This window comes from Pezoporus flaviventris, unplaced genomic scaffold (assembly GCF_033815535.1).
Source record: "Pezoporus flaviventris isolate CSIRO_AGI_PZ_B2104156 unplaced genomic scaffold, CSIRO_AGI_Pfla_v1 ptg000097l, whole genome shotgun sequence".
Taxonomy (NCBI): domain Eukaryota; kingdom Metazoa; phylum Chordata; class Aves; order Psittaciformes; family Psittacidae; genus Pezoporus; species Pezoporus flaviventris.
This window is the reverse complement of record NW_026892645.1, coordinates 2,434,591-2,457,952: the sequence shown is the minus strand read 5'-3', so window position 1 is coordinate 2,457,952 and position 23,362 is coordinate 2,434,591. Positions and strand designations below refer to the sequence as shown.

The following is a 23,362-nucleotide window of genomic DNA, read 5'->3' as shown; positions in this document are numbered from 1 at the left end:
GGGCTCGTCGCAACAGCAAAGGAAGTGCTCAGCAATCTGGCCCTAAATCAGGAAAAAAGCTCTGAAATGATCCTTCATTGATGGCAATAACAAAAAGTAAACACATAACCTTTGCCAGCCCCTCTCAGTTTGCACCAAGCCAAGAGCAGGTCTGTAACCAAACCTCTCTCCATGCAAGCACACGGGTCTGTCTTGCTGCTAAGTGTCTGTGAGGCTGCGTTTCCGAGAATGTGAAAGCCTACTATGAGCCACAGTTAGTGTGTAATATGATTGAGCTGTGCCTGAGGACCAGGAGACAGGAATCCACCCGTTGCATAACTTGTTTTTAGTTTGAACTCCAGATACGTGTCTTTTTCTCCGTGGATCAATCTCCATTGGGTAGGCAGCCATCCCAAAGGCTTGGCCAGCCCCTACTGCACACGTGGCAAGGCTGTGCCCGTGAGCTGTGTGTGACACCCGTGGCCAGACATGTGGCTCCAGCTATAATCAATCACAAGGTGCGCTCGCTGCTCTGACCTCATGGGGAACGGCATCAGGAGATGTGGATGTCTGATGAGGTGGCCACCAAGAGGTCTTTGAGAAGTAGCTGAGTACAAGCGTGCATTGATATTTGTTGGAGCAAATATATATATTATATATATATGTCTGTGTATGTATGTATGTATGCACACGCAGAGGTTTGTGTGTGTGTGTATATATATATATATATTAAAAAAATACAGAGACAGAGCGTGATGGTAATCCCTTGGACAGTAAGGCCAGTATTCTATCTGCAGCTAGCAGCTCTACCCCCAGTTTAAAATAACATTTGAAATTAAGTCCACAAAGTAGTATTGTCACCTCCTGACATGTGAATAACTATTTCCAGTGTGCAGCCAGTGACAAGGCACTCCCTTATGCCTGACCTGACTAGAACCGCAGCTACAGAGGTGTCCTCTCAAGGAGGGGACAGTCACCAGTTGTACCCATTGCAGTCATTGTTGTCCTTTTTGTAGCCCTGAGGGAAGGATGGGTGTCCCTTTGTTGGCTGTTGGTGGTGTTTGTTATTGCAAGGCTGGGGTGGATTGCTGTGTCTGCATGCAACAGCTTTAAGATGCTGATCGTGGTCGGCAGGGTCACTTCTCCATTTGTGCTCACACATCCTAAAGAGCGTTTCGTTGTGGAATTAGTGCCATAAACGAAGGGGTAGTTGTTTGGTTTAAGACCGAAGGAAAGACTCCAGGCTGTAACTTGACCTGACCACAGTACTTGAGATTTCCACAACTGTTTTGTTGAGGGAGAAAACGTTTTTCTGATGCATTTCTCGGTGGTGCAATGAAAGGGAAACTATTAAATATGTATCTGCTCAATATCAACTTCCTGATCAAAAAGAACTCCACTTGTGAAATGTACTGTATAGCAAAGTGTGTGTAACTGATACCACTGACAGGACTGGAGTGCAAAGCAGAGGGAGCATCGGTGCTTCTCTCCAGTGGAAGTGGACTCACCACCAGCCCGTGGGGTGAACTGCCCCGCACAGATTGTGCTCCGGGGCACTTCCCCCCATAAGTAGCCAGGAGCAGCTTTGCTAATTCAGAAATCAGGCTCTGTTTATATTAAGCCCAAATTGTTTGCAAAAACTGGAAGCAATTCAGCTTGTGCAGTTTTAGAGCTAATTATGTGTATGGAAAATACTCAACTGTACCAAGAATGTAAGAAATCCTCTAATTTATTCAATACATTGTTTCACAACATATTTCACACTGACTGTTGCCACTGAACCAAACCTTATCTCAGGTCATTTGCATTCATCTCCTGTCTGTAGATTAAAAAAGAAAAAAACCCCACAAATAAAATGAAACTCATTCTCATTTTCTTAGTTTATTCAGTAATTGCCAAATGGGTTCTGGTGCAGCGATGCAGACTCCACGGACTAAACTTTTCCAGTTGCTATTTCAAAACCTTTTGCAGAAACAAATCCAATGAAGATAGCCAGTGAAGGCTTTTCACTCGAGTTTAATGCGGTAACTAAATAAGGCGAGGGTCTGAAAGTGGAATGGTTTACAGTTTTATTACCAGTTCTTTTTGGTTTTGGCTCATGCTGGTTAACCCCAATACCCGAGCTAAAGGTGCTTACACAACTTCTTAGTAGGGATGGGGGAGTGGGAACCAATCCTGCACTACTATCAGTGATACATCTGTAGGATGCCAACTATAGACACGTCAGTTTTATCTCATCTGCCAATCATTTTGTTGTAGCATGTTGCAATTCTGCATGTCTTGGCTACAATGGTTAAACAAGAAATTTCTCTGAATGAGTGGACAGTCAAGACTAATATTTATTTTAAAAGAAGTAAAACTAAATTGTAAGCACTTTTTTGTAAAACCAATGTCTGTTTTGTTACATACTTTTAATGTTGTGCTTTGTAAATGTCTTATTTGTGTAATAAATAAAGTTAATGCAAGTAGAAGTGCTGGCACTTACATCCAGAAAATGATGTAATTCCATTTTATTTTTTTTTAAATACTTTCTGGCTTACTAATCAAGCAGCAACCCACCCAGTTTTCCTCTTTTATTATTTTGTTAAACTCTGGCTTCAGGAGAGTTCAACAAATGTTCGTAGTAAATGGATATAATTTCCTAGTTAGCAAACCAGTCATTAAAGAATACCTCTGGTGTACATTATTACAATGATCAATCAATATCCAAGTACTGAGCAAAAAGAGAGGAAAGGAATTCACCAGGACAGCTAACTAAAATCTGGGGAAATAATGTTGATTAAGATGGATTTGAATGACTTCAACACTGAATCCAGGCACACTCTTTAACAAATTGTTTTCAGGCTTAATAAGGTTTATATATACTACACTACACGCAGGAATATTAGTGTGAGTACAGTCTGCTTTTTTTCCATGGCTTTTTCTCAGCATGACTGATTAAATGATTATTTCCAGTTTTGTTTGTGCTGACAAAGATGACAGAAAGATTATATCCCTGTGGAGGGAAAGGGGGAGACAAATCCACGAGGACAAAGGAGATTTATTGTGAATCAGATTACCTGCTTGGGAATATTGTCAGCTAGCAAAAACTGTTTTCATGGTTTTGGTTGATGCTCACTTGTCTCATCCCAAGCTTGTCGGCAGGTCTGAATGATCCATTCATGCTCCTCATTATCTAAAATGGACATAAAGAGAATGTCAGATATCACCATGTCAGATCTGCTCTTTGCAGCAGTAGGGCCCAGCTCCAACAATTTTTTTCTTGTGAAATAAATCCATTTTTAGCCATTGGCATCTCTTAGAACCCATTGCTTTATTTCTCTAAAATATGGTGTGCTGTTGTGTTGGAATTTGTCAAGGCAGGAGGTACTGGATCTATGGCAATGACTCAGGTTGTTTGTCTGTTTGATATGAATAGCTTGGGTGAAACTGAGATTTACATGAGTAGATTGGATTTTGGGGTATTTTGGCTGGAGATGTGCAGGAGATGTGTTGAAACTATCAGAAATGAAGATACACATGCTTTAAACACCATGTGTGTGTTGCTTGTCAGTTTATGAAAGGTGATGGTGAAGTCAAACCTTTGGTTTTCCAGCTTTTCTTTCAATGCTGTTTTGACATGTACTTCATGACAGGTATCGATAAGCGGATACAGTGGCTGATAGATGTATGTTAGACCATCTTCTGTGTCCCTTGTTAGTATTCATGGCTGTCATGTTTATTGTCAGAGCATAATGACAGTGTGGGAAGAAAAAAAAAAAATCAAAGACAATGTAGACAAGAACAAGTGTCCAGCAAAGTCTGAACAGAAATTTTGTGTATGATTACAAGTAATAACTTGGTACATGTTAAGTTGTGGCTTTTAAATCCAGAGATTTAAGCATTCTGCAGCCTTTCATTTTGTGTCTGTATAGGAGAAAAGAGATTTGTGTAGCAGACCAGGAAAAACAAACTTCAAAAGCCTTCAAAAACCAAATCGAAGCATTACTTAAAACAACACCTGTATTCATTTTTACATAAATGAAATATGTTAGAGCTGCTTCTTGTGTGTACCACTGTCTTAACAAATTCATATCAACTGCTTGTGATGCATGTCCCTAACCTGCTTCCATCTAAATTTTAAGGGGTTTGTAGAAGCCCTTATTACCTGAAAGAACAGAATGATTGCAATAAGGATGGAGCCAAGGGGTCTGTAACTCTGGTACTGTGGGCATTGCTTGCCATAGTGCATAATCTCCTTTATTTACACAGTGCCCTGCACTGAGCACCCTGCTTAGGTAGGTCCAAAAAGATGGAGCAAGAAGCATGTTGCTTGTAAGGAGTCACATTTTCATGGAGATCTTTTGACTGTGCAGTTGTACCTTTATGTTAAAGCGACACAGGAGCATTTGAAATGCAAATGGTAGAAGGCTCTGGGAATGAAGTTGTGCTATTGAAGAAGTGAAAGTCCATAGAAGAGCATGTGATAAATTAGGTCTGATGCACAAATCCTTAAGCTTAGAGGTTAATCTCATTGGTTGCAGTGGGGTTTGAATCAAGTCGGCTTGGTCTTGGCTTTTTTGATTCCTTTTTGTTCTTCATGCTACCCTCCCCTTTCTCTCATTCCTGAGTTGAGTGCATGCCTTTGCTTCTCGTGAGGTGCTGCTCACAGGCAGCTCTCCTGGCATCCTGGTGAAAGCAGCCTGTGCCAAAGCGTTTATCCCTTGTCTGAATGGCAGCACTTCTCTGCCACCCTTGACAAGCAGTAAGCAGAAAGGCTGGTAAATCAGAGGAGGTTTTCCCTAAGTGCCTGCTCTCCAGTTTGCTCTTTGCATGCAGCCACTGGTTTCCAGACAAAGTGCTTGCTTGTGCCGACTGACCCTCTTCTCATTCCCCACTCAGGGGTCCTGGCTTGCAAGAGCTGGGTTTGGTGCTGAGCGCCCACCTTTTGAGCAGCACCCCAGAGACTGTGAACGGGTTGGAGAATGCACTTGTGCTGCCATTGTTCCAGCAGCTCAGCCTGTAGGCTTGCTTTAATGACTGAAAAATGGTCACCATTCAGATAGAATAGTCAAGTTCAGCTCTTTCTGTGTTTCACTGACATGATCTCTTTTTTTATTCCCTATTTCAAAGAATCAATGGGTCCATGACAAAATACCCTGTTAATGGCACATTTCTTATTTGGGTGAAATAAGAGAGGAAATAAATGCTGATAAATATGCTAAAAGAGAAATTAAAAGGACGAGCACTGAGGCTTAGAGACCACGCAATCGTTACAGAGGCAGAGATTCCACAGAGGGCTGCAGCGGGAATGCAAATGTGGTCCTTAAGCTTCCTTAAAACAACATCAAAGCCATAATCAATGTGCTGGCTTTTGTTCTATGCACTAGGTGTTCCAGCTTTGTAACAACGTGATCACATGAGCCTCGGCTATAACAGATACTGTCCAGCCTGGGAAGCACTGTGATTTTAGCTGGAATCACCTTAACTAAAAAAATAGTTTATCTGCAAGATAAAAAAATAGTTTATCTTGCATAGAATTGCATGAAAATGAAACTTTTGTCTATTTCTGCCATGGTGGAGGAATAAACAAAACTGACACAATGCCATAAATCACTACTTTCTACTTGTATTTGGGTACAGATATATGTGGCTCACCTGAGTACTAGAAATAATCAGCCCTGCCTTCCTAATGACAACTCTGCTTAGCTGAGTGAGCATCAAGGGTATAAGCACTAAGAAAGGTAGGTGCTAACTTGGCTTCATATCCCTGGTTTGCCCAGAGTGTTCCCTCCTGCACTTTCATGGTCTCCTAGGCAGGTTGCTCTAAGGATTTTAGCCTCCCCAGACACATCCCAAAACATCGTGGTTCATGCAGTGATCTGATCCCATGCAAATTAAATCCATGTTCATAAGCACTGCTTAACTTGCATGTGGCGTAATCAGATGCAAGAACTGAATGAGCTGTATGAATATCAACTTTGTATGAAAAGGGAAAATAGATGCAATGAGTCAATATCCCCCAAAAAACCAACCTAGAGCAAATCCCTAGAGCTGCCATCCAACCTGGCATCCCGTGTGACTGGTCCTTGCTCTAGGTGAAGGGAAATCAAAGAATTGATCCAGCATAGCGAGAACCACAAACCCAGAGATGAGAGTGGCTCCAGGGCTGGCTATGTGAGAAGAGGCAGGGAAATATTAGAATGTAAAGAGTTAAGCTATGGTAAAACATACTTTTGCTACACTAAAGAAGACTGGTTGATAATTACTGTAGTTTTAGGGCTATTTGAATCAGTGCAGCTGCAACCTCTTCAGTAGTAACCCCTGAAACAAGACAAACTGGGTTTATTGTACTGAACAAGTCTTAAAGCTCCTCCCTGATTGTTAGTAATTGGCAGCAATGGACTTAACAGCCTCTTGACTACCCTTTTTACACTCTACCTGACTGTGCAGCTAACAATTTAAATCACAGATGCCGATCCTTCTTTGTGGCAGCTGCTTGTTAACAACATGTTCCTCTTTTTCTGTCACTGGCTGCTTCCATAACCCTGCAACACCAGGGTTAGATTGGAGAATCACATTTCATCAATATTTAAAATGGAATTAAACCTTGAAGTTTGATTAATGCTACCAGATAGCGAGTTGTAATTACTATTTTGCAAATTGCAATTGTTTGAATATGTTAATATGATTGTCTGAGCACATCTTCACCTTCACGAGTAATTTTCCCTTTAAAAAAGATTTGGGGAAAAAAAATAAAGAATACAAACTCTTTAATCAGTGGTAAATTATCCCCCTGTGCACAATTAGGTGCTATGGGGTACTTCATGTTGTGTGCTGAATTCTGTGTCAGTGTATTTATCTTTCAAAGTTTACCCATTTATAGAGATTTTCCTTGGTAGAATAAACACCCATGGAACAGACTTTGCTGAAACAGGACTAAACCATGGTGGTATTTGAAGGTAAAGAAGAGAAAGCTTTATCTGAAAATGTTATTGCAATCTGGTGTATCCCTGTTCAGTAAATGTTAAGTTATTTCTTCCAAAGTTAGTGAAATATTAATTATTATAATCACATATCATTGGAATCTTGAAAGAGAGATCTTGAGAGATCTGCACAGATGAGCTGTTGGAATATATGTGGGTATTGACTGGTTCTTCTGAACTGTTTTCTTGTGTCTCAGTCTAAACCAAGTCAGTTTTCTAGCACCCACAAAAATACACTTTGAATATTGTGGGTCCGATCCTCAGCCCAAACTGGGAGAGCTTCTCTTTTATTTCTGTGATTGATTCAGGCTGCTTTGAGCAGGGAGAGACATATGGAGCCAACCCTGGTAGCCACCTCCATGACTGACCCCCAGTCATCAGCCCACAGCAGATGACAGCCAGGGGTGCAAGTCCTGCTGACCTTCTGCTGGACACTGTCTATGCAGTCAGCAGGTCAGTGTGGCTGGAGTCTCTTCAGGCAAATAAGACCCAACGAAATCTGTTGGTCACACTGTGTCCCTGCCAGTAGCCCGCTTCAAAATCTTCTTACCAAATAATTGCTTTGCAAGTTCCTTCCTTGTTTTGGTTAGCTTTAGGGGAAACTCCAAATGCCAGCCCAGTCCAAACAGGTGTCTCTCAAACACTCTGTAATGGGTATTCCATAGTGAGCCCAAACTGCAGCCCACTTAAATCAGCGGATTTCTGCTCAGCGTCTCAACAAAATGAAACTACTTGTCTGGTTTTCAATGTTCAGTCTAAAAGTAGTGGCAGAAGAGACTTCCCCAACTGCACAATCCAGATTTATCTTTCAGATGGGATTAGAAACAGCTGAAAATCCAGGGTGGGCTCGCTTCAGGGTGCTTCCAAGGGATGGCTTGAAAATACACTGTAATTTAGGTGCATTTAATCTTCCTATATTGAATGCATATTGCAAAGTTCAGAATTACTTGCTTCTAGCTATTGCATTTCTGTGTTGCTTATGGAAACCTCAGCTGTGACAGACCCCTTAGGACTGCATGTTTAGGTGTCTGCCATGATGCATAGTGGAGACTATCAGCAAACAGCAGTATTGTCATATAGGCTTCTGGATTTGCCCTCTTAACTAGTTCTTTCCCAGGAAACCACCTAGAGGTGCATAGGAAGATGTGCTGCATTGAAATTGGAATACTTGGTGGCTTGCACAGAGAAAAAGCCTACATTGTTCACCTTAAAATCCTTGTCTGACTCTGTGCTAGGTCTTTGTACCCCACTTTGTAGCTGTATGTGCTCCTAGTGTCTTAAAGGCTTTGTCTACACTGAAGAGCTGATGCACGCCCTAATTCACTCCAAAATTCAGATCCTTGGATCCCTACTCTGCCCAAAGGCAAGTTGGGACCAGATGGAGTAGGCATCGTCCCTTCCTTCACCCTTGCTTTTGTTAAAGGCCATGTGAGCAAGAAGGGAAGTAGATGTGCCCTGGTATGTGCCTCCACTGGGACAATCAGAGGCTGGCAGCTCCGGCGTACCCTGAGGACACGGCTGTGTGGTAAGAGCAGCTTTCCATGACTATGGTTTGCAAGAGGGTGTGTTTACAATAGACAATCCTTGAACAAGAGCTGAGTTTCCTTTCTGTTTGCAGAGGGCCCAGTGCACGCAGACCATTGTAAACAACAATATCATTTAATTCTTTCGCATGCCTGACTCCTCCCATCACCCGCGGTGCAGTTTATCATGTTCTTCCACTACACAATTACAATCACATGTGATAGCATCTCAGCCATGGATTCTGCCTGGCACACCCCTTCCATTTCCACTGTCCCCTCCGGGTCCCTAGCACCACTTTCCTTACTGCACCTGACCCCACCAACATCAAGGCTGGCAAGAAAATGGAAAATGTGTTTTCAATTAACCTTTGCTTCCACCCACAAATTCGCACCCTTCCATTTACTTTTAATTACTGTGATTCCAAAATGGCCCCCAAATGAACTTTCCATCTCTTGTAAAACTTGTTTTCACATGAACTGTATAGCGCCTATAAGACTTGTGCATAACCTATTTAATGGATTCACAATAGGATGGCAAGCACGCAAACAAAGTTGTTATTCTTGGCATGCCACAATTTGGAACTGAAACTTTCTGAGTTTTCAAAGTGATATGTATTTTAAGACCAGGAAACCACAAGGAACAGTATATCTGCAAAAGCTATAGCTACTGAAACCACTGTAGTAACTTACATCATAATGCACCTATTAAAATTATCATTGTTGGCTATAGTCTTGGCCATAAATTGTATTGGTTCATAATCTATTTTACTGAATTGAGTGTATTTTATATTAAAACACGTAAGCCAAATGGTTACATGGATGAGAAATCCCCAACTCTGTCACCTGAGCAGACTTTGATTTGCAATGGTATTCAAAATGTGCCCGATCTTAACACATTCCTATATAAAAATATAAGAAAAGAGCATATGATGGGGAGGAGAATTGGTCCAACATTTTAAGAAGTGTTTAGGGAAGAGTAATGATAGACATGGAGCTCCTCGTAGGAGTCTGGGATCTTCCCTTTCTGTTAAGTAGGCACAATTTCCTTATGCCATCTTTCACTTCACTGACACATACTCATGCATTTGGCTTGCCCACTCAGCAGTCCTCAGTTTGATACTTTCTCATGTTCTGCCTCTTCTCCTCCTAAGATTTGCCTCTTGAACTGATTTAGTTGTTGAGCATTGGAGAAGATTTAGGTCCAAAGTGCTCACATCAGGATAAAAGCTGACTAAAATATAGGAAGAGATAGATGAGCAACACTTGGAGCTCCACGTGAAAGAGCTGTAATACAGTTTCTGACCTTCCTCTTAATGTCATATTTTTCAAATCTTCTATCATAGAAGTAGTGAGTATGGAAAGCAAGTGTCAGAAAACTGGAATTGTGGGAATGTGGGGAAAACCCTATGTCCTGGGACTAGACACAAGAGAAAAAAGAATATGGAAGATGGAGGAGACAAGAGCAAAAGGTGAATTTGTTTGCGCATGTGTAGAGCCTTGTGGGCAAACAAAACAAGCTGAGTGCCATGGCATAGAGAGAAAGTGTTTTTTGCAGTGGTATTTTGGAGGAATCTAAGAGGCCAGCAAGAGGAGTTAGCAGTAAAAAGGACCAGCACTCCTGCTGATGCAAGAAAAGCAAAGGACTACTCACATTCGTATGCTCTACTGTGTAAATGGAGAGTAGTATTGGCTTTCCATTTTACAAAACCCTGTATTGAGAAATAAGTTTGTCAGCCCAAGTAAAGAGGAAAAGATCAATGGATTGCAATAAACAGCATTTAACATAAAAATGAGTGAAATTTACAATTCGGTTAACTTGTGAAATGTTAAAAAAAAATCAGCAAACAATGGACACAATTTGTTTTGTTCAGAGCCCAGAGGTAGAGACCAAATCCTCTAAATTAATTTCTGCAAAAGCTGGTTTTTTTTTTCCAAACAGGTCTGGATCCTATTCGTTGTAGAATATACTGATTACCAACTATTTTTAAGAGCTTTACACAAACATTATTTCTTTTGTTGTGTGAAATGCAGAATCAGCCATCTGGCAAATGCCCCAGAGCTAAAATCTTTTACACGACATATAATTCAAAATGATTAAATATACAACAGAAAATAGCTATAGCATTGCACTTAAAATAGCATGAACTTTTACTGCCGATCAAAACTGATTTCTTTAGCTTAACAAGTATCCAAAGAACAATTATTTGAAGAGCTTTTAAGAGTTTCAATATGTAGGAACTAAGCCTCATCTAAATTCAGTATCTTAAGTCAAATAAAAAAGAAACAAATGTACAAAAGATTAAATGGTCCTGCGTTATAAGTAGACATTTAAATCTATGGGAAGCTAAATTCATTTGAACAAAAATACTATATTCCCTCTGTATGTGTATTGCTGGGGCTTTCCTCTCCATTGCTAAGGGTATCTGCCAAAACAACTCTCACATTCTTAGGCAATGACTAGGGACTAGCCTGGAATCAGACTGTTCATCCACTCCCTCCATCATCAGAATGGGCAATTTCAAAGAAGAACAGGGAATAAAGCTCCGTGCATGATCCCTGAGTGCAGTCAATCTTTTTTTCCTGCACCACAGTCGACTTTAAGTTAAACTTGCTGTCTTTTTTCCAGAAATACTCCAGGCCTGAAAAATTGCCAGCTCCTCATCCCACACCCAATTCTGCAGTAGTTTATGAGAAAGAGCACGCAAACATCTGCATGTGTTTGGGGTACATAAGGGTAGGTACAGAAATATTACCCTGCGTAATTATTGAGTGGTTATGGCTCTGTTTCTCAGCTACATTTTTCAGACAAGTCAAAGTCTACATCTCCCCAAAGCACTTGGTGCAAGTCAGATCTGAGTTGTGAGACAAAAAAAAGGGCTCAATGTAGGTTTTTCTCATGGATTTGCATACTTGGATAAACCTGAAATGGATGAATACATCGCCGCCAACTCTCAAGAACATTTTGCTTCTAAATTCTTTCAGACCAAGCATGAGAACCTTCATCCCAAGGTAACAATGTGAGGCAATTGTAAGTCTGTGATTGCTCAGGCTTCGAATTGAAATGGCTTTGCAACCTTGCCTGTGGAGTTGGGTCAGCCTCAACCAAGGAACCTCAGATGTTCTAATCCCAGACCTTTCTAAACTGTAATAAAATAATGTTCTTGAATCTTGACCTTTTCAGCTCATAATGATTCCCGAAGCAGCAGGATTTTTCCTGCTGCTTTTTACAAGACTTTCAGGCTTGAAGAAATCCTAAGCTGATTGCTGGCTCGTTTGGGATTGCAGCAACACCAAAACCTCTCCTCTGTGTAAGATACTTGTCCTGGTTCTCTGGGCCTAATCCTGCTCTTAGTAACATGCATGTTAATTCAGTTACCTGACTGAGCTTTTAGGGTAACAGCAGGCTTTGTGTCTTCCTGATCTTGATGTTATATGAAGAGATGCATATATTTCAGGAGGAAATACTGACTGAAGTATAGAAAGATTCCCTATGCACCGTACACACATTAATTAAACCTGAAGATGGAATATGAAAATAGTAGCCCAAATATTCTCCTATTAGAAAGAGCAAAAGCATATTTTATATTATTTAACTCATTCTTTTGAATGAGTTAACCACAGGAGAAACAAGGCAATTTTCATCAGAAGCATCTTTGCTTTTCATCAAAGGAGAGATGACCCAGGCAATCTCCTATAACCTTTTCCATCTCAGTATGACAAAATTTCTCTTTCTGATGGTATTTTCTCTTTGAAAGCTATGGGCTTCTCTGATGTTTGGAAGTCCTAAAACCTGAATGTCACAGATTTTCTTGTACCTCCCTGCTTTGCATTAAACATAACCTCATATATTTTCTACTTTCAGTGGAAAATTGGGACATCTTCCCATCTTTCTATTGACCAAACTCTGTTACAAAGGTGCCAGGAGTCCTATTTCTGGAAAAGAAATAAAGAAGTAATATTCCTAGTGAAACAGGAGTCTAGGCCCAGTATCTGTTCAAAATAAACAAGGTATCTCCTTACAAATGAGCATTCACATTCTTATTTATGTGTCCAATTTTGCGTACTCCGCAATACTGGAAGGAAAGAAAAGATGGAAGAACACATGGAGAATGGAGAGAAATTTGAGCATCCCTGAGGAAACAGAGGTTTAGGGACGGGGCAATAACTGCAAGATTGTGATGAGATTTTGGAAAACTTTGCTAGATAAAAACGTAGAACAAAACTGTTGCTGTCATTTCGTTCCCTGGGCCTGATTATGTTTTCATGATAGGCCTTTGCACTGCTTTAACTGCAAGAGCTCTTTCAGTAAATGAGTATCAGACCTCCATGCTAGTGAAACGCAAGGCTTGCCAAATTTATCGGGAGTCTCTGTGGCACTCTCCATCCACTCATCTTGACAAAGAAGTGGTGGAAGCAAACTCAGTAGTTTCAAATGGCGTCTGTTTTCTTCTCTTCTGGAATGGTACCTGGATGCTGCCAGTTTGGAGGCAAGTCAGTGCCAAGGCTCTACGTGGAGCTCTTCCTCGCCCTCCTTCACAAACAGCCAAGAAACAATCAGAAACCGCTTCATAATAGGGCCAGGGTGAAAGGTGAGAACTGGAGTAGTCTGAAAGCCTGCTGCCAGACCTGAGGAAGATAGTGTCATTTTGGTAAACCTGTCAAGCTGTTGTAAGAACTTCCTGAATGCTTCCTACCATCTGCTTTTGATGCTTTCAAGACTTGGCTGGAAGCCTGGAGGTTTTCCTGCTCCTTCCTGCCCAACCTATAATGGAGTAATTCTGGATCTGTTCCCTGTCATCCCAGCCTCTTCCTCAGTTTCTTCTGCTTACAGCTGGGGTTTTTTAACTATATTTTTTTCTCTTCACTGCAGTGGCCTTGTGCCCTGAATCATCTCTCCTGGGGCGGTCAGAGTTCCTCTGATGTTGAACAAGTGCCGGGTGTTTCAATTGTGTTCATGCTCTTGAGAGGAAGGGTCTGGCCTCCACGACACATTCCTTCTTCACACTCACATCAACACAAAGTTTAACTTTGTGTACAGGGCTCTCAATGGAACGGCCACACAAAGCACATCTCCAACGACTCCGTCAGACTGCACGCTGCGCCGCTGGGCTCAGTGAATATTGATGGATATAAATTGTAGGGTCTGAGATAAATGTCGTGAAGGACAATGAGTTCAAAGAACAGATTAAAAAACAATAAATTGAATTCCAAGGCGTTCCCTCCTGTACTAATCTGTGTAGGTTCCTGTGTTTTTGGAAAGCATGTTGCTTATCTTCCTCATCAGTAGGCCCACAGCATTCCAGTATTTTGGATCAATGCCATTTGTAATAATCTAGATCAGTTTTTATTCAACGTTTATAAACCAGGCCATGTATCACAGGGTATATTTTATAGCAGATGGTATCTTCAATTCATTTAACCCCCCCCCTTCACTTCCCTCCTCCAATATCACAGTGCATACTTATAAGAGCTCTTCAAAGTAGAGCTGAGCAGAATTCTCTTCAACAAATAGTAAATTTGCTGAAAAATGGCATTTCCAAGCAACAAAACTGTTAAACTGTGGCACAGTGAAAAATGAGATGTTTTGACTTCTAGAAAAAATGGGTCTTGCAATTTAAACATTTTTGGGGAAAAGAAGTGGGGTGAGGAGCTGTTTTCAGAAATAATTTCTATTAAAAAAGAAGGTGATGAACTCCAGGGTTAAATAGCCAGAACACAAATGTTTGTTTCAGGTCAAGTTACATTTTCTGAGTTATCCCAGTGTCAACTGTTTTGGGGTCTTCTGTGTGGTTTTAATTCGAAGAGATTCTCTTTTGGCTTGATGAGGACTAATTTTTCCCAAGGATTATTAATCTGGGGACTCTGTCCATGAGACCCAGTATTCGCCAGACTTTACTCAAAACACAGCTCTTCAAGGAAGTTTCCTTGGGAAAGCCCTTTGGGGCTATTTCACCATAGCCCTAAGGCTCATTTCAATAAAATGGGCTATTCTAACATGCAGAGATAACCACATGCTTAAGCACTTTGCTGGTTCACAACAGTTTATTAGCTTTCAGGATCAATGATGTACACCTTACAACCACTCCCTTACTTGAGATCGTAATGGAAGAGGTTGAAAATCTTCTGAGATTCACATACCAAACAGTCATAAAATATATTTATTCATATCTGCTTGGGAATACCTCATTGTAATTTTGCAAACCATGATTTATACAACTCTGGGGATGCACACGTAGCTGACAAAAGTAAATAGGTAAAAATATTTTAGTTCAGTGATAACAGAACCAAATCATGGACTTTTTTATGTTGTAGCTTAGCTTTACTCATGCATCCTAGAAGCCATGGCAAGGAAACTCATCTTAGTTTACCTTGCAAAAGACGTTAATCATACCTGCGTTTCTCAGAAACCTGAATTTGTAGTCGACAACAACTCTGGTTTCAGGATTATAGAATCCATCACCACAGTCGTAACAGCCTTTGGGGATTTCTGGGGGAGGATCCAGATTTGTAAGCTGAGAAATATCTGGAAAAAGTAAAAAGAAGAAGAAAGGGTTTGCTTTATTCTGCTTTTATTTTTCCCCTTCCTTTTTCATTTGTGCCTTTGGTCAAGATAACCAACACTGATCTCTGCGCCATTTGCTGTAACAATTATGCAGTCACCTTACAATAACCTTTAGAAAAAATTTTGCCAATTTTGCATAGGGAGAAAATAAAGATGGAAAACTGCATGCAGCAAAAGTGCGTGATAAAATGGTATCACTAAGCTAACAGCAACAGATATGACCCCAAACTCCAAACCGGGGCCAGGAGAGTTGTGCTGGCTGCAGAGAACTACATGTAATCACTAAAATATTCTATGTATAAGGAAGAGTATTTTATGCATTACGTTACAAATTTTACTCACTTGGTCCTTATAAATCTCTTCACCTTCTGACTACAGAAAGATAGTAATATTATGAGTGTCTTTGGCAAAAAATAGACTGTACAGAAATGCTGATTTTGGTATCTACTATACAGCTACGTGGGACAGATGCATTCAAGCTTTATTTGATGTCCTGGATGTGAACTAGGTGCTTTTGTTCAACTTGTCTGTATTGAAAACCCACTGCTAATACAGTGAAGGTGAAATGTATAAAGGGGTTAATAGATGTAGATAACAAAGGCCTGTCCTGTGGGTCATTGCTGCAGAGGAGACCACGCTGCGGGCGCAGTGCTGCATCCTGCACCGCATGGAAGGTTCTGGCAGCGTCATACAGTCGGGTCCTGAAATTAGCCAGAGCGTTTCTGCTCCATGTTACTCATGTAGCCGAATTAATCTTTCTTAAGCAAAGTTGTTAGTTTAATTCCTTCCAGACTCTTAGGATCGCAAACGCAACTCAGTACCTGGTTCTATGAGACCAGAGCAGATTTCTGTGTAAAATCTTCTGTCGTAGCCATCACAGTAATGCCATTTTTTATCTCTGTATTCGAGACCATCTGCAAAAGTGTATTTCCCCTGCAAAACACGTTCAAGCACTGAGTTAATAAACATGATGGATGGATGGAGCACAAACACCACCAGTCTTCCCGCTGCCAAAACTGTGCCTTAGCCGAGTGCACGGGTCAACGGGGGTTTATGGAGCGCTGGGGGCTGCCTCTGCCTGCCCACCAGCAGCCTCCCCTCGCACCTTTGAGTGCCAGAGGCCACCGAGGGGTGAAAAAAAAATCAACATGGTTCAGAAATCCGCTTATTTCACCCCAAAACCTCCCCCTGCCGCGGGGCCGCTCCCCATCAGTGCTCCCCCTCGGGATGGGCTGAGGTGCCCTCGGGGTACCTGCGTGGGCACCCCGCGGTGCCAGACCGCCCGGTACACGCCGCCGTTGGGGAACAGCAGCTCTCCCTCGCCGTCAAACATCCCGTCCTTGAGCGTCCCCCGGTACTCGGTGCCCGTGGGCAGCGTGTAGCTGCCCGGTCCCTCCATCCTGGAACACAGACGGTGGTTGCGGAGGCCGGGACGGGCAGCCCCGCTGCCCCGCTGCCCGCCGGCCCTACCTGCCGCGCACGGTGGCCCCGATGTACCACCCGTCACACACCTCCATGGCGGCCCGGCCCGGCCCGGCCCGGCCCCGCGGCGCGGTCACCACGGCAACGCCGCCGCCAACGGGGCTCCGCCCCCCCCGTAGCCTCCGCGCATGCGGTGCATGCGCAGTGGCGGCCGGGCGCTGAGGGGAGCTCAAGGAGAGCGGCGCCGCCGCCATGCCCGGCGTCCTGCGGGTGCCCTCGCTGGAGGAGCTCGATGTGCAGGAGGTGAGTGACCGGGGACCCGGCCCTGCTCTCCCCATCCCCAGTGCCGGGCAGCGCGGCGGGGTCGGCCGGCGCCCATTGCCGCTCTGCCCCGCCGTAGGTGAAAGTCAGCTCGGCCGTGCTGAAGGCCGCGGCCCACCACTACGGCTCGCAGTGCGACCGCCCCAACAAGGAGTTCATGCTGTGCCGCTGGGAGGAGAAGGACCCGCGGAAGTGCCTGCAGGAGGGGCGGGAGGTGAACCGCTGCGCGCTCGAGTTCTTCAGGTGAGCCAGCCCGGCCCGGCCTCCCCTCTGCCCCGAAGGTGAAGGCGTTTCGGGGGCTCCCCCGCTGTAGTGCGTCCTTGTCAGGCTTCGTTACTTGAGCAGCTGTTTAATGCCAAGTGCCATTCCCATCACAGCCTTTAAAGTCTCTGTTCTTGCCTTTCAAGCTCTAACTCTTGGGTAAATAAGCCCTATCTGTTTTATTTAGTTATACATTAATTTATCCTTTGACATTAAGCTCTGTGGCTTCAGTTCCAGAGTAAGGGGGCTAGGTTTCTGTTAGGTTAGCAGTGGAAGGTGGGGAGGTGACGGAAGTCTTGCTACACCTGCACCTTCCAGCTGTACTGTGACATCCAGGAAACTGACCAAAGCTTTGAGTTGTCTGCCTTCTGTTTCACAGGTGAACTACTGTGAGAGCTTGAGTGCATGCCCCATTTGCCTCTTCTGACCAAGCATGTAAATCTAAGGCTTGTGTCAGTATCACGTTCTTATGTTGCTAGTAAAAGGCCTGGTTGAATTAACTTAAAGTGTGTCCATTTCCAGTGTAGCAGCTGGTAATCAGAAATGCCTGTTCTAAGCATGTTTTTCTTGAGTTAAGACATCAAATTAATTTGGAAGCATTAGAGCATTGTATAATGTGCCCTTTATTTGGCAAGACAGGGATGTGATATGGAAAAGCTGCTTACATTTACTTAGCAAGAATAGTACTTTCCATTAGAATACAAGAATAACTAGTTAAATTATTGCTGTCTCCAGTTGTAGCTACAGTGACATGAATTTTACTGGTATTGGTATGAAGTTCTGTTTAATGATGCTTCGAATGCTGACTTCCCTGAAGAGTTTAAATGTTCCTGAGAACTTAAAAAAAAAAAGCCAAGTTGAGGTTTGAATGAGTAAGAGAAAAGCATTAAAACTCTAACATTTGCAGACTGTTTTCTTTCTCTGTGGTCTCTTGCAGGAAGATCAAGGCACACTGTGCAGAGCCATTTACTGAGTACTGGACGTGCATTGACTACACCAACCTGCAGGAGCTCCGGCGGTGCCGGAAGCAGCAGGCAGTGTTTGATGACTGTGTGCTGGAGAAGTTGGGCTGGGTGAGACCTGATCTGGGACAGCTCTCTAAGGTAACTTCACACCTTTTTGATAGCCAGGTTCTTCTCTCCATTCCTAGAGACACAGGTCTCCAGCTCTTCTCCCAGCCAAAAGGTGATTTCAGGAGCCTGACACTGGATTTAATAGAAGTGAAGACACTGTTGGCATTCTCCAGGATTGCTTTCCCAGAAGACTTGGACTTTACTTAGACAATGACAGTCTTGCTTTTTTCTTTTGCTGCCACAAAGACCTTTACTTCAGGAGTGAAGCTCACATGCATGTACAACTGCTCTGTAGTTATGAGTGAAATGCCCCTCACCTCCCTTTGTATAGAAGTAGTCTGGAGATAGGAGCTCTCATCAGATCAACAGTATGTCCTTAGTGGTGTTTGGTACTTCTTGGTAGTCCTTTCTTTAACTTCTGACTCGGTCCAGCTTTTCTAGTTAATGCCATGAGAAGCTGTATCATTTCTTCTTTGTTCTTTCCAGGTTACAAAAGTGAAGACAGACCGTCCTATGCCTGAGAATCCCTATCACTCTAGACCTAGACCAGAGCCAAATCCACCCATTGAAGGAGACCTGAAGCCCTCTCCGTTTGGCAGTCGGCTCTTTTTCTGGTCCTGGTAAAGTGGGCAGACTGTGCTGTAGCTAAAGTGCAAAGATGTATTGCTTGCAGATGTAAATTGTCCAGTGCACCTTGGGTATAACTTTAATGATTAAAGAACCCCAAACTGTTACATGGCTCAGTTGACTTCTTTAAACATACTCGCACATCACATCAACTAAAAAATGTATTCTCCTGTTCTGCACAGTGCTCTCTGCAGTTGTATAGCCCTTTGGAACCTCTTAGTAATGTTGATTGCTTGGTAGTGACTACCAGGCTTGTCTGAGATGTGTATAAATGTAGCCTGTCTTTGACTACTGCCTCAATCAAAAAACTGAGGCTTTACTTATTATTGAGAGCACTGCTACTTGGGTCAAGGAAGCTTTGAGAGCAAGCAAGGTGTTAATGTCTTTCCTCAGTCTCACAACTGATAATTACACATTCCTTTCCAAGGGACTCTGCCTGTGTAGGTTTAACCTAAAATCTGTCTTGGAACAAGGGTTTAGTTGAATCTGTGGCTTTTGCTATGTATGAAGTGAGTACTGTTTCTGACAAAGGTTCTTCTACTTACAGATACTCATTTCTCATGCAGTTAGTTTAGTGCCTTCATTTTATTGGGGAACAAGCTACTTAGAGAAATCACACTAAATTTTCAACACCTTCAAGTAAAAAATACCTCCTAAAGCATCTTCCTATCCCATGAAGGAGTGTAAGAAGGTGGCTTGTCTTCTGTCTCGAGGCCCTCACTTGAGGGGTGTGTGTCAGATCCTTCACTGGGATACTCTCTTTGATAGAGAAGTAAATCAGTTCTTTTCTAGATATTGTAGAAAATAGAAACCAAGAGTCACGTTTCATAGGAAGCAGATCTAGTCTTTTGTCCACTCTTACCCCATAGCAAGAGCCTGATTGCAAAGGTCAGAAGAAAGGAAATGAACTTGTTTTCACAAAGCCATGTGCAGTTTTGCAAGCACCATGGCAGACTTGTGTAGCCTGAACCACAACAAAGACTTGAATAGTGCTTTGCTCCTGGAGTAGCCTACTGTTACTAGGATCTGAAGACTTACCATGTCCTTGTTCGGGGGAGGATTAAACTGTAATGGGGCTGTAGCTGCAGCATATGTTTCTGATCCATGGAGCTGGAGGGAAAATTGTATAACATTTATCTAAAAATAGCTCATGCCCTATGTGGCTCATGGGTTCTTGCTGTTCTCTGCTTGGGTATGTTAAACCGAAGCTCAAAGCAGGTGCTATGGCATACATGTTTGCATTTTAATGTAGGTATCATGCTGTCTTTGCAGCTCTTCTAAACCTAGGAGATGGTGTGCACCTTTGCAGTTTGTCCTTGCAGATCACTGCCAGCATTCAGAGCAGCCACATCTTGCTGAGGAAAGATAACCCCTTTTCTGCAGAGATTGAAATTAGGACAAGCTTGAGGTCTAATTACATTCAGCTGAGTGAGTGAAATGAGGTTTGGTCGAGTAGAGGATAAATTGTTCTGGGATGTTAACACGTGTCACATCTGATCTTTTGTTGCTGACCCACTCCAATAGTTAGGCAACCTCGCAGAAAGACTTTTTAGATGTTACTTACCATGTTTTGCTAATAACTTACTATTGTCAGCATAACGTATGAAACACTGCACTGCTGAACATCTGCTTTTGAATAAACAGGCATGGGCATTCCAGTAGTCAGCCCCTAATCATAATTAAAGAGTATTTTCCCCATTAAATCGCTTCTGAAAAGAATGACATGCATAAATAGGGGGGCAATTTTTTACAAGAGCCTTTTACAAACCCCGCCCTTAAGTTGGCTAGTAATGTAAGCAAAAAAGCCCAAACCCCAGTGATTTATGCTGCAGCCTCAAAGGTTTAAGACTGTTCATCTGTTTCGTGACAGCTGAATCTACTGCCTCTTGGGTCAGAGGTGGTTGATCCAGTGACGATGCACTGACCACGTTTCAAAGTCAGAATTAACCATCTGCTTGCCTAGATTCCAGTTTCAAGCAGGGGTGGGCAGGTGGATGTACAAAAGAGAGCAGCAGAGGAGGACAATGAAGTGATAAAGTCAAGCAGAATTCAGCTGTGCTGGGAGCACTTCTTTCCTTAACCTCTCCAAGACAATCGCTTCTTGTCTTTATCTCATAGCTAAATCTCTGCAAGGAAGTGTTGCCAGAGGTTTGGGTTTGGGTGCTTTGGACAGTGCCTGTGTGCAGCCATTTCTGTTCAGAACCGTTGTGTGGCTTTACTCAAATGTAGATGCCCCCTTTGGAGCTGTAATGTTTTCTTGGAAACTTCAGAACAAGTGAATGTCAAGATTGAGTAAAAACCATAAAAGTGGTTTTGAGGAATGTATCTTGACATGTTTTTGGCAGATGGAGAGCAGATGCGTACAGATTCAACGCAGATATTTTGCTGGCAAGGGGAGAAGTGTTATTTGTTATGTTGTAGGCTCTTCCCTCTGCCAGAGCTTCTAATCACGTGTCAAATTAACAAAACGTTGAGCCAGTGTCGTCGTAGCCTGAAACACCTTGGCTTAGATGAGGCAGAACCTGCTCTGCTCTTTCGGATTGTGGATGGGAAGAGTAAAATCCTGGTGTCATTTCTAACCTCTGAGGTAGCAGCATGCATTTCTGGTGCAGCAAAGTTGTGTGGCTCTAGCACAGCAGCGTTCTTCTCAAGAGAAAGTGCCCCTCCAAGCCATCTGGCAGTTTGACATGCCCTGATCTCAAATGGTCCTGCTTAGCTCCCAAGGCAGAAGGGCTGGAGAGGGTGTATTGTTAGCCAAAAAGGCCAGGAGTCCAACAGCAGCTCCCCCTCTACTTGTAGCCACCAAATCTGGCTTTATTATGATTTTATTACTGGTTTTATTTAGCTCTCTGAGTTTCATAATTCTGTTGCATGTCATATTATGCTATTATCATCCCTAGGATGACTTCTAGGAGTCAGTTCAGGTGGAATGAGCCTTTTCAGCATTTGGAAGCTGAGACTGGCTCAGCAAAAACCATTCATGGACTCCTGTTCCTCTGCTTTCAGTTGCAATATGGTTCTACAATGGAGAAGTAATTTCCCCCATTCATAAGCAAAGAAAAACCTGTATCTTTATAGCAAAGATTCATAATTCTATAGAACCTTTGCCTCAGAACAAGGATACTGCTACAAAGCTACGGAAGAAACTTGGAGCTCAGGCTGTGTAAAATCCTTTTGAAAGCGTGCTGTGTACTCTTGCATGAGAAGAGTTTGGAAACTAGAATCCATCTGGGTATTAAGAGGAGATTTAAGACTCCCTCTTGTGGCTGCATTAAGCTGATCTTGGGCATCTGTGTGAAGATTTTACCCTCCTGAAAGTGCAAAGGCTATTTCAGTATTTCTGACAGAAACTTGATCAGGTCTTTTGTCTTTGCTACAAAATTCAGTTGAATATTGTCTCAACTTGAATTTTCCTACTAAAAAAAACCTCTTGAACGGAGGATGAAGTGAGAAGAGGAAGAAAAATGGGTTGAAAATGTTCTGATCACCTCAGTCACGTTTGGTGTGACTTAAGGAAGTTAAGGTAGAGCCAGAGTAGGTGGAGGTGGTTGGAAAAACCTGGTGTAAATGGTATTTGCTCCTCTGAATCCAGAATGGATGCATCCCTGGTGCCACAGAGGATGGGATGGTTCTGAATCGGCCAGTGCTAGCAGTGTGTGACAGGCAAACATGGGGAGCTGGTTAATTGCAATATTTAATCTCATGTAAAAGCACATTATTTCTCTTTATTAGGAATAGACACAACTTTACCAAATGGTCTTAATAACGTAACCCTGTGGTTCTGCTAATAATTTTATGGTTTTCGTGTGAGCCCTTCTAGCCGGAGACTTGATTTAAATCTAGGACACCTCCTGCACAGTCGAGTGTGGTACAAATAGTACTTTGGCAAAGGGAGGAGATCTGAGAAAACACAGAACAGCAAACTAGAGGCAAGAAGTCTGCAGTGCTATTTTGGATATTAAGGCAGTAAATCAGCCCTGCAAGCAGAAGCAGATGCTGACCCCAGACCCCCTCTCAGACCCCAGAGGCAGGTCAGCAACAAGCTCACTTGGCAGTATGGGGGTTACTCCTGGTTTTGGTTTCTTTCTGCTTCAACAGCAAGTTCCTCCAGTCCCTCACACGTGTTGCAAAAGCTCTGGCAAGCCTAAAGCATGCATGGGTCCAGGTTCCTCGTGTGTGTGATGTCTGTGCTTGACGAGAGCAATGCAGCAAGAGCAGGCAGGAAGGGGAGCTGCATTGCCTGTGTCTGTCACAGGGCTGGGACAGAAGCAGAAGCTGCTGGAACATGAACAGTCGGTACCTGACCGGATCCAGGAATAAGGGCTCAAAGGAAATAAATGAGAGATTTGATAAGGTAGAAGCTCTCCTGTCTTGCCTGCATCCCAAATCATCTCACCATCGCTGCTGCCCTCCCTGCCTGCAGAATAGCTTAGCTCACGTTTGTCTATTGCAGGTGCCTGAACAAAAGGATTCCAACCTGTGTGCTCCTGTGCTCTTGGCTGGGCTGGCAAATGCAGATGGCTCCAGTGAGCGCTTTGCTCACGCTGTGGTCTGCAGCACAAAATGGCAAGAAATGGCTTTTGCTGTTTTGGTAGGGTTTGAGTTAATTTCTCCCTTCTCACCAGGGGA

The 23,362-nt window shown here is 42.9% G+C and overlaps 2 protein-coding genes and 1 long non-coding RNA gene across 4 annotated transcripts; 2 read left to right on the top strand and 1 right to left on the bottom strand.

The window, feature by feature from the left end:
• Positions 1 to 1,690: 1,690 nt before the first annotated feature.
• MORN5 (MORN repeat containing 5) lies at positions 1,691 to 16,705 on the bottom strand. 2 transcript variants are annotated; one of them, XM_061476852.1, is made up of 6 exons: positions 16,500 to 16,705; positions 16,282 to 16,429; positions 15,851 to 15,962; positions 14,859 to 14,990; positions 3,039 to 3,154; positions 1,691 to 2,263 (listed from the first exon to the last, which is right to left on the bottom strand). In XM_061476852.1, the coding sequence occupies exons 1-5, from the start codon at positions 16,703 to 16,705 to the stop codon at positions 3,075 to 3,077; spliced, it is 678 nt and encodes a 225-aa protein (XP_061332836.1). In that variant the 3' UTR covers positions 1,691 to 2,263; positions 3,039 to 3,074. The 2 variants fall into 2 exon arrangements, with proteins under 2 accessions (XP_061332836.1, XP_061332835.1); XM_061476851.1 differs by having other exon boundaries at positions 1,691 to 3,154.
• Positions 11,631 to 14,104, top strand: LOC133281372 (uncharacterized). Its single transcript, XR_009747491.1, has 2 exons — positions 11,631 to 13,239; positions 13,338 to 14,104. It is a non-coding gene; the product is annotated as an uncharacterized LOC133281372 (long non-coding RNA).
• On the top strand, positions 16,621 to 18,840 carry NDUFA8 (NADH:ubiquinone oxidoreductase subunit A8). The gene is made up of 4 exons (XM_061476854.1): positions 16,621 to 16,754; positions 16,852 to 17,015; positions 17,971 to 18,136; positions 18,593 to 18,840. Exons 1-4 carry the CDS (start codon positions 16,704 to 16,706, stop codon positions 18,728 to 18,730), a joined length of 519 nt encoding a protein of 172 aa, XP_061332838.1. The 5' UTR covers positions 16,621 to 16,703; the 3' UTR covers positions 18,731 to 18,840.
• Positions 18,841 to 23,362: the final 4,522 nt, after the last annotated feature.

What these genes read in the sequence shown, in the direction of transcription:
- NDUFA8 (XM_061476854.1), top strand. Translation starts at nt 16,704, where the DNA reads ATGCCCGGCGTCCTGCGGGTGCCCTCGCTGGAGGAGCTCGATGTGCAG. An exon ending in AGGAGCTCGATGTGCAGGAG is followed by an intron (nt 16,755 to 16,851) that starts GTGAGTGACCGG and finishes GCCCCGCCGTAG; the next exon opens with GTGAAAGTCAGCTCGGCCGT. An exon ending in TGCGCGCTCGAGTTCTTCAG is followed by an intron (nt 17,016 to 17,970) that starts GTGAGCCAGCCC and finishes GGTCTCTTGCAG; the next exon opens with GAAGATCAAGGCACACTGTG.
- MORN5 (XM_061476851.1), bottom strand. Translation starts at nt 16,705, where the DNA reads ATGGCGGCGGCGCCGCTCTCCTTGAGCTCCCCTCAGCGCCCGGCCGCC. An exon ending in GGGGCCACCGTGCGCGGCAG is followed by an intron (nt 16,430 to 16,499) that starts GTAGGGCCGGCG and finishes TCTGTGTTCCAG; the next exon opens with GATGGAGGGACCGGGCAGCT. An exon ending in ACCGCGGGGTGCCCACGCAG is followed by an intron (nt 15,963 to 16,281) that starts GTACCCCGAGGG and finishes CGTGTTTTGCAG; the next exon opens with GGGAAATACACTTTTGCAGA.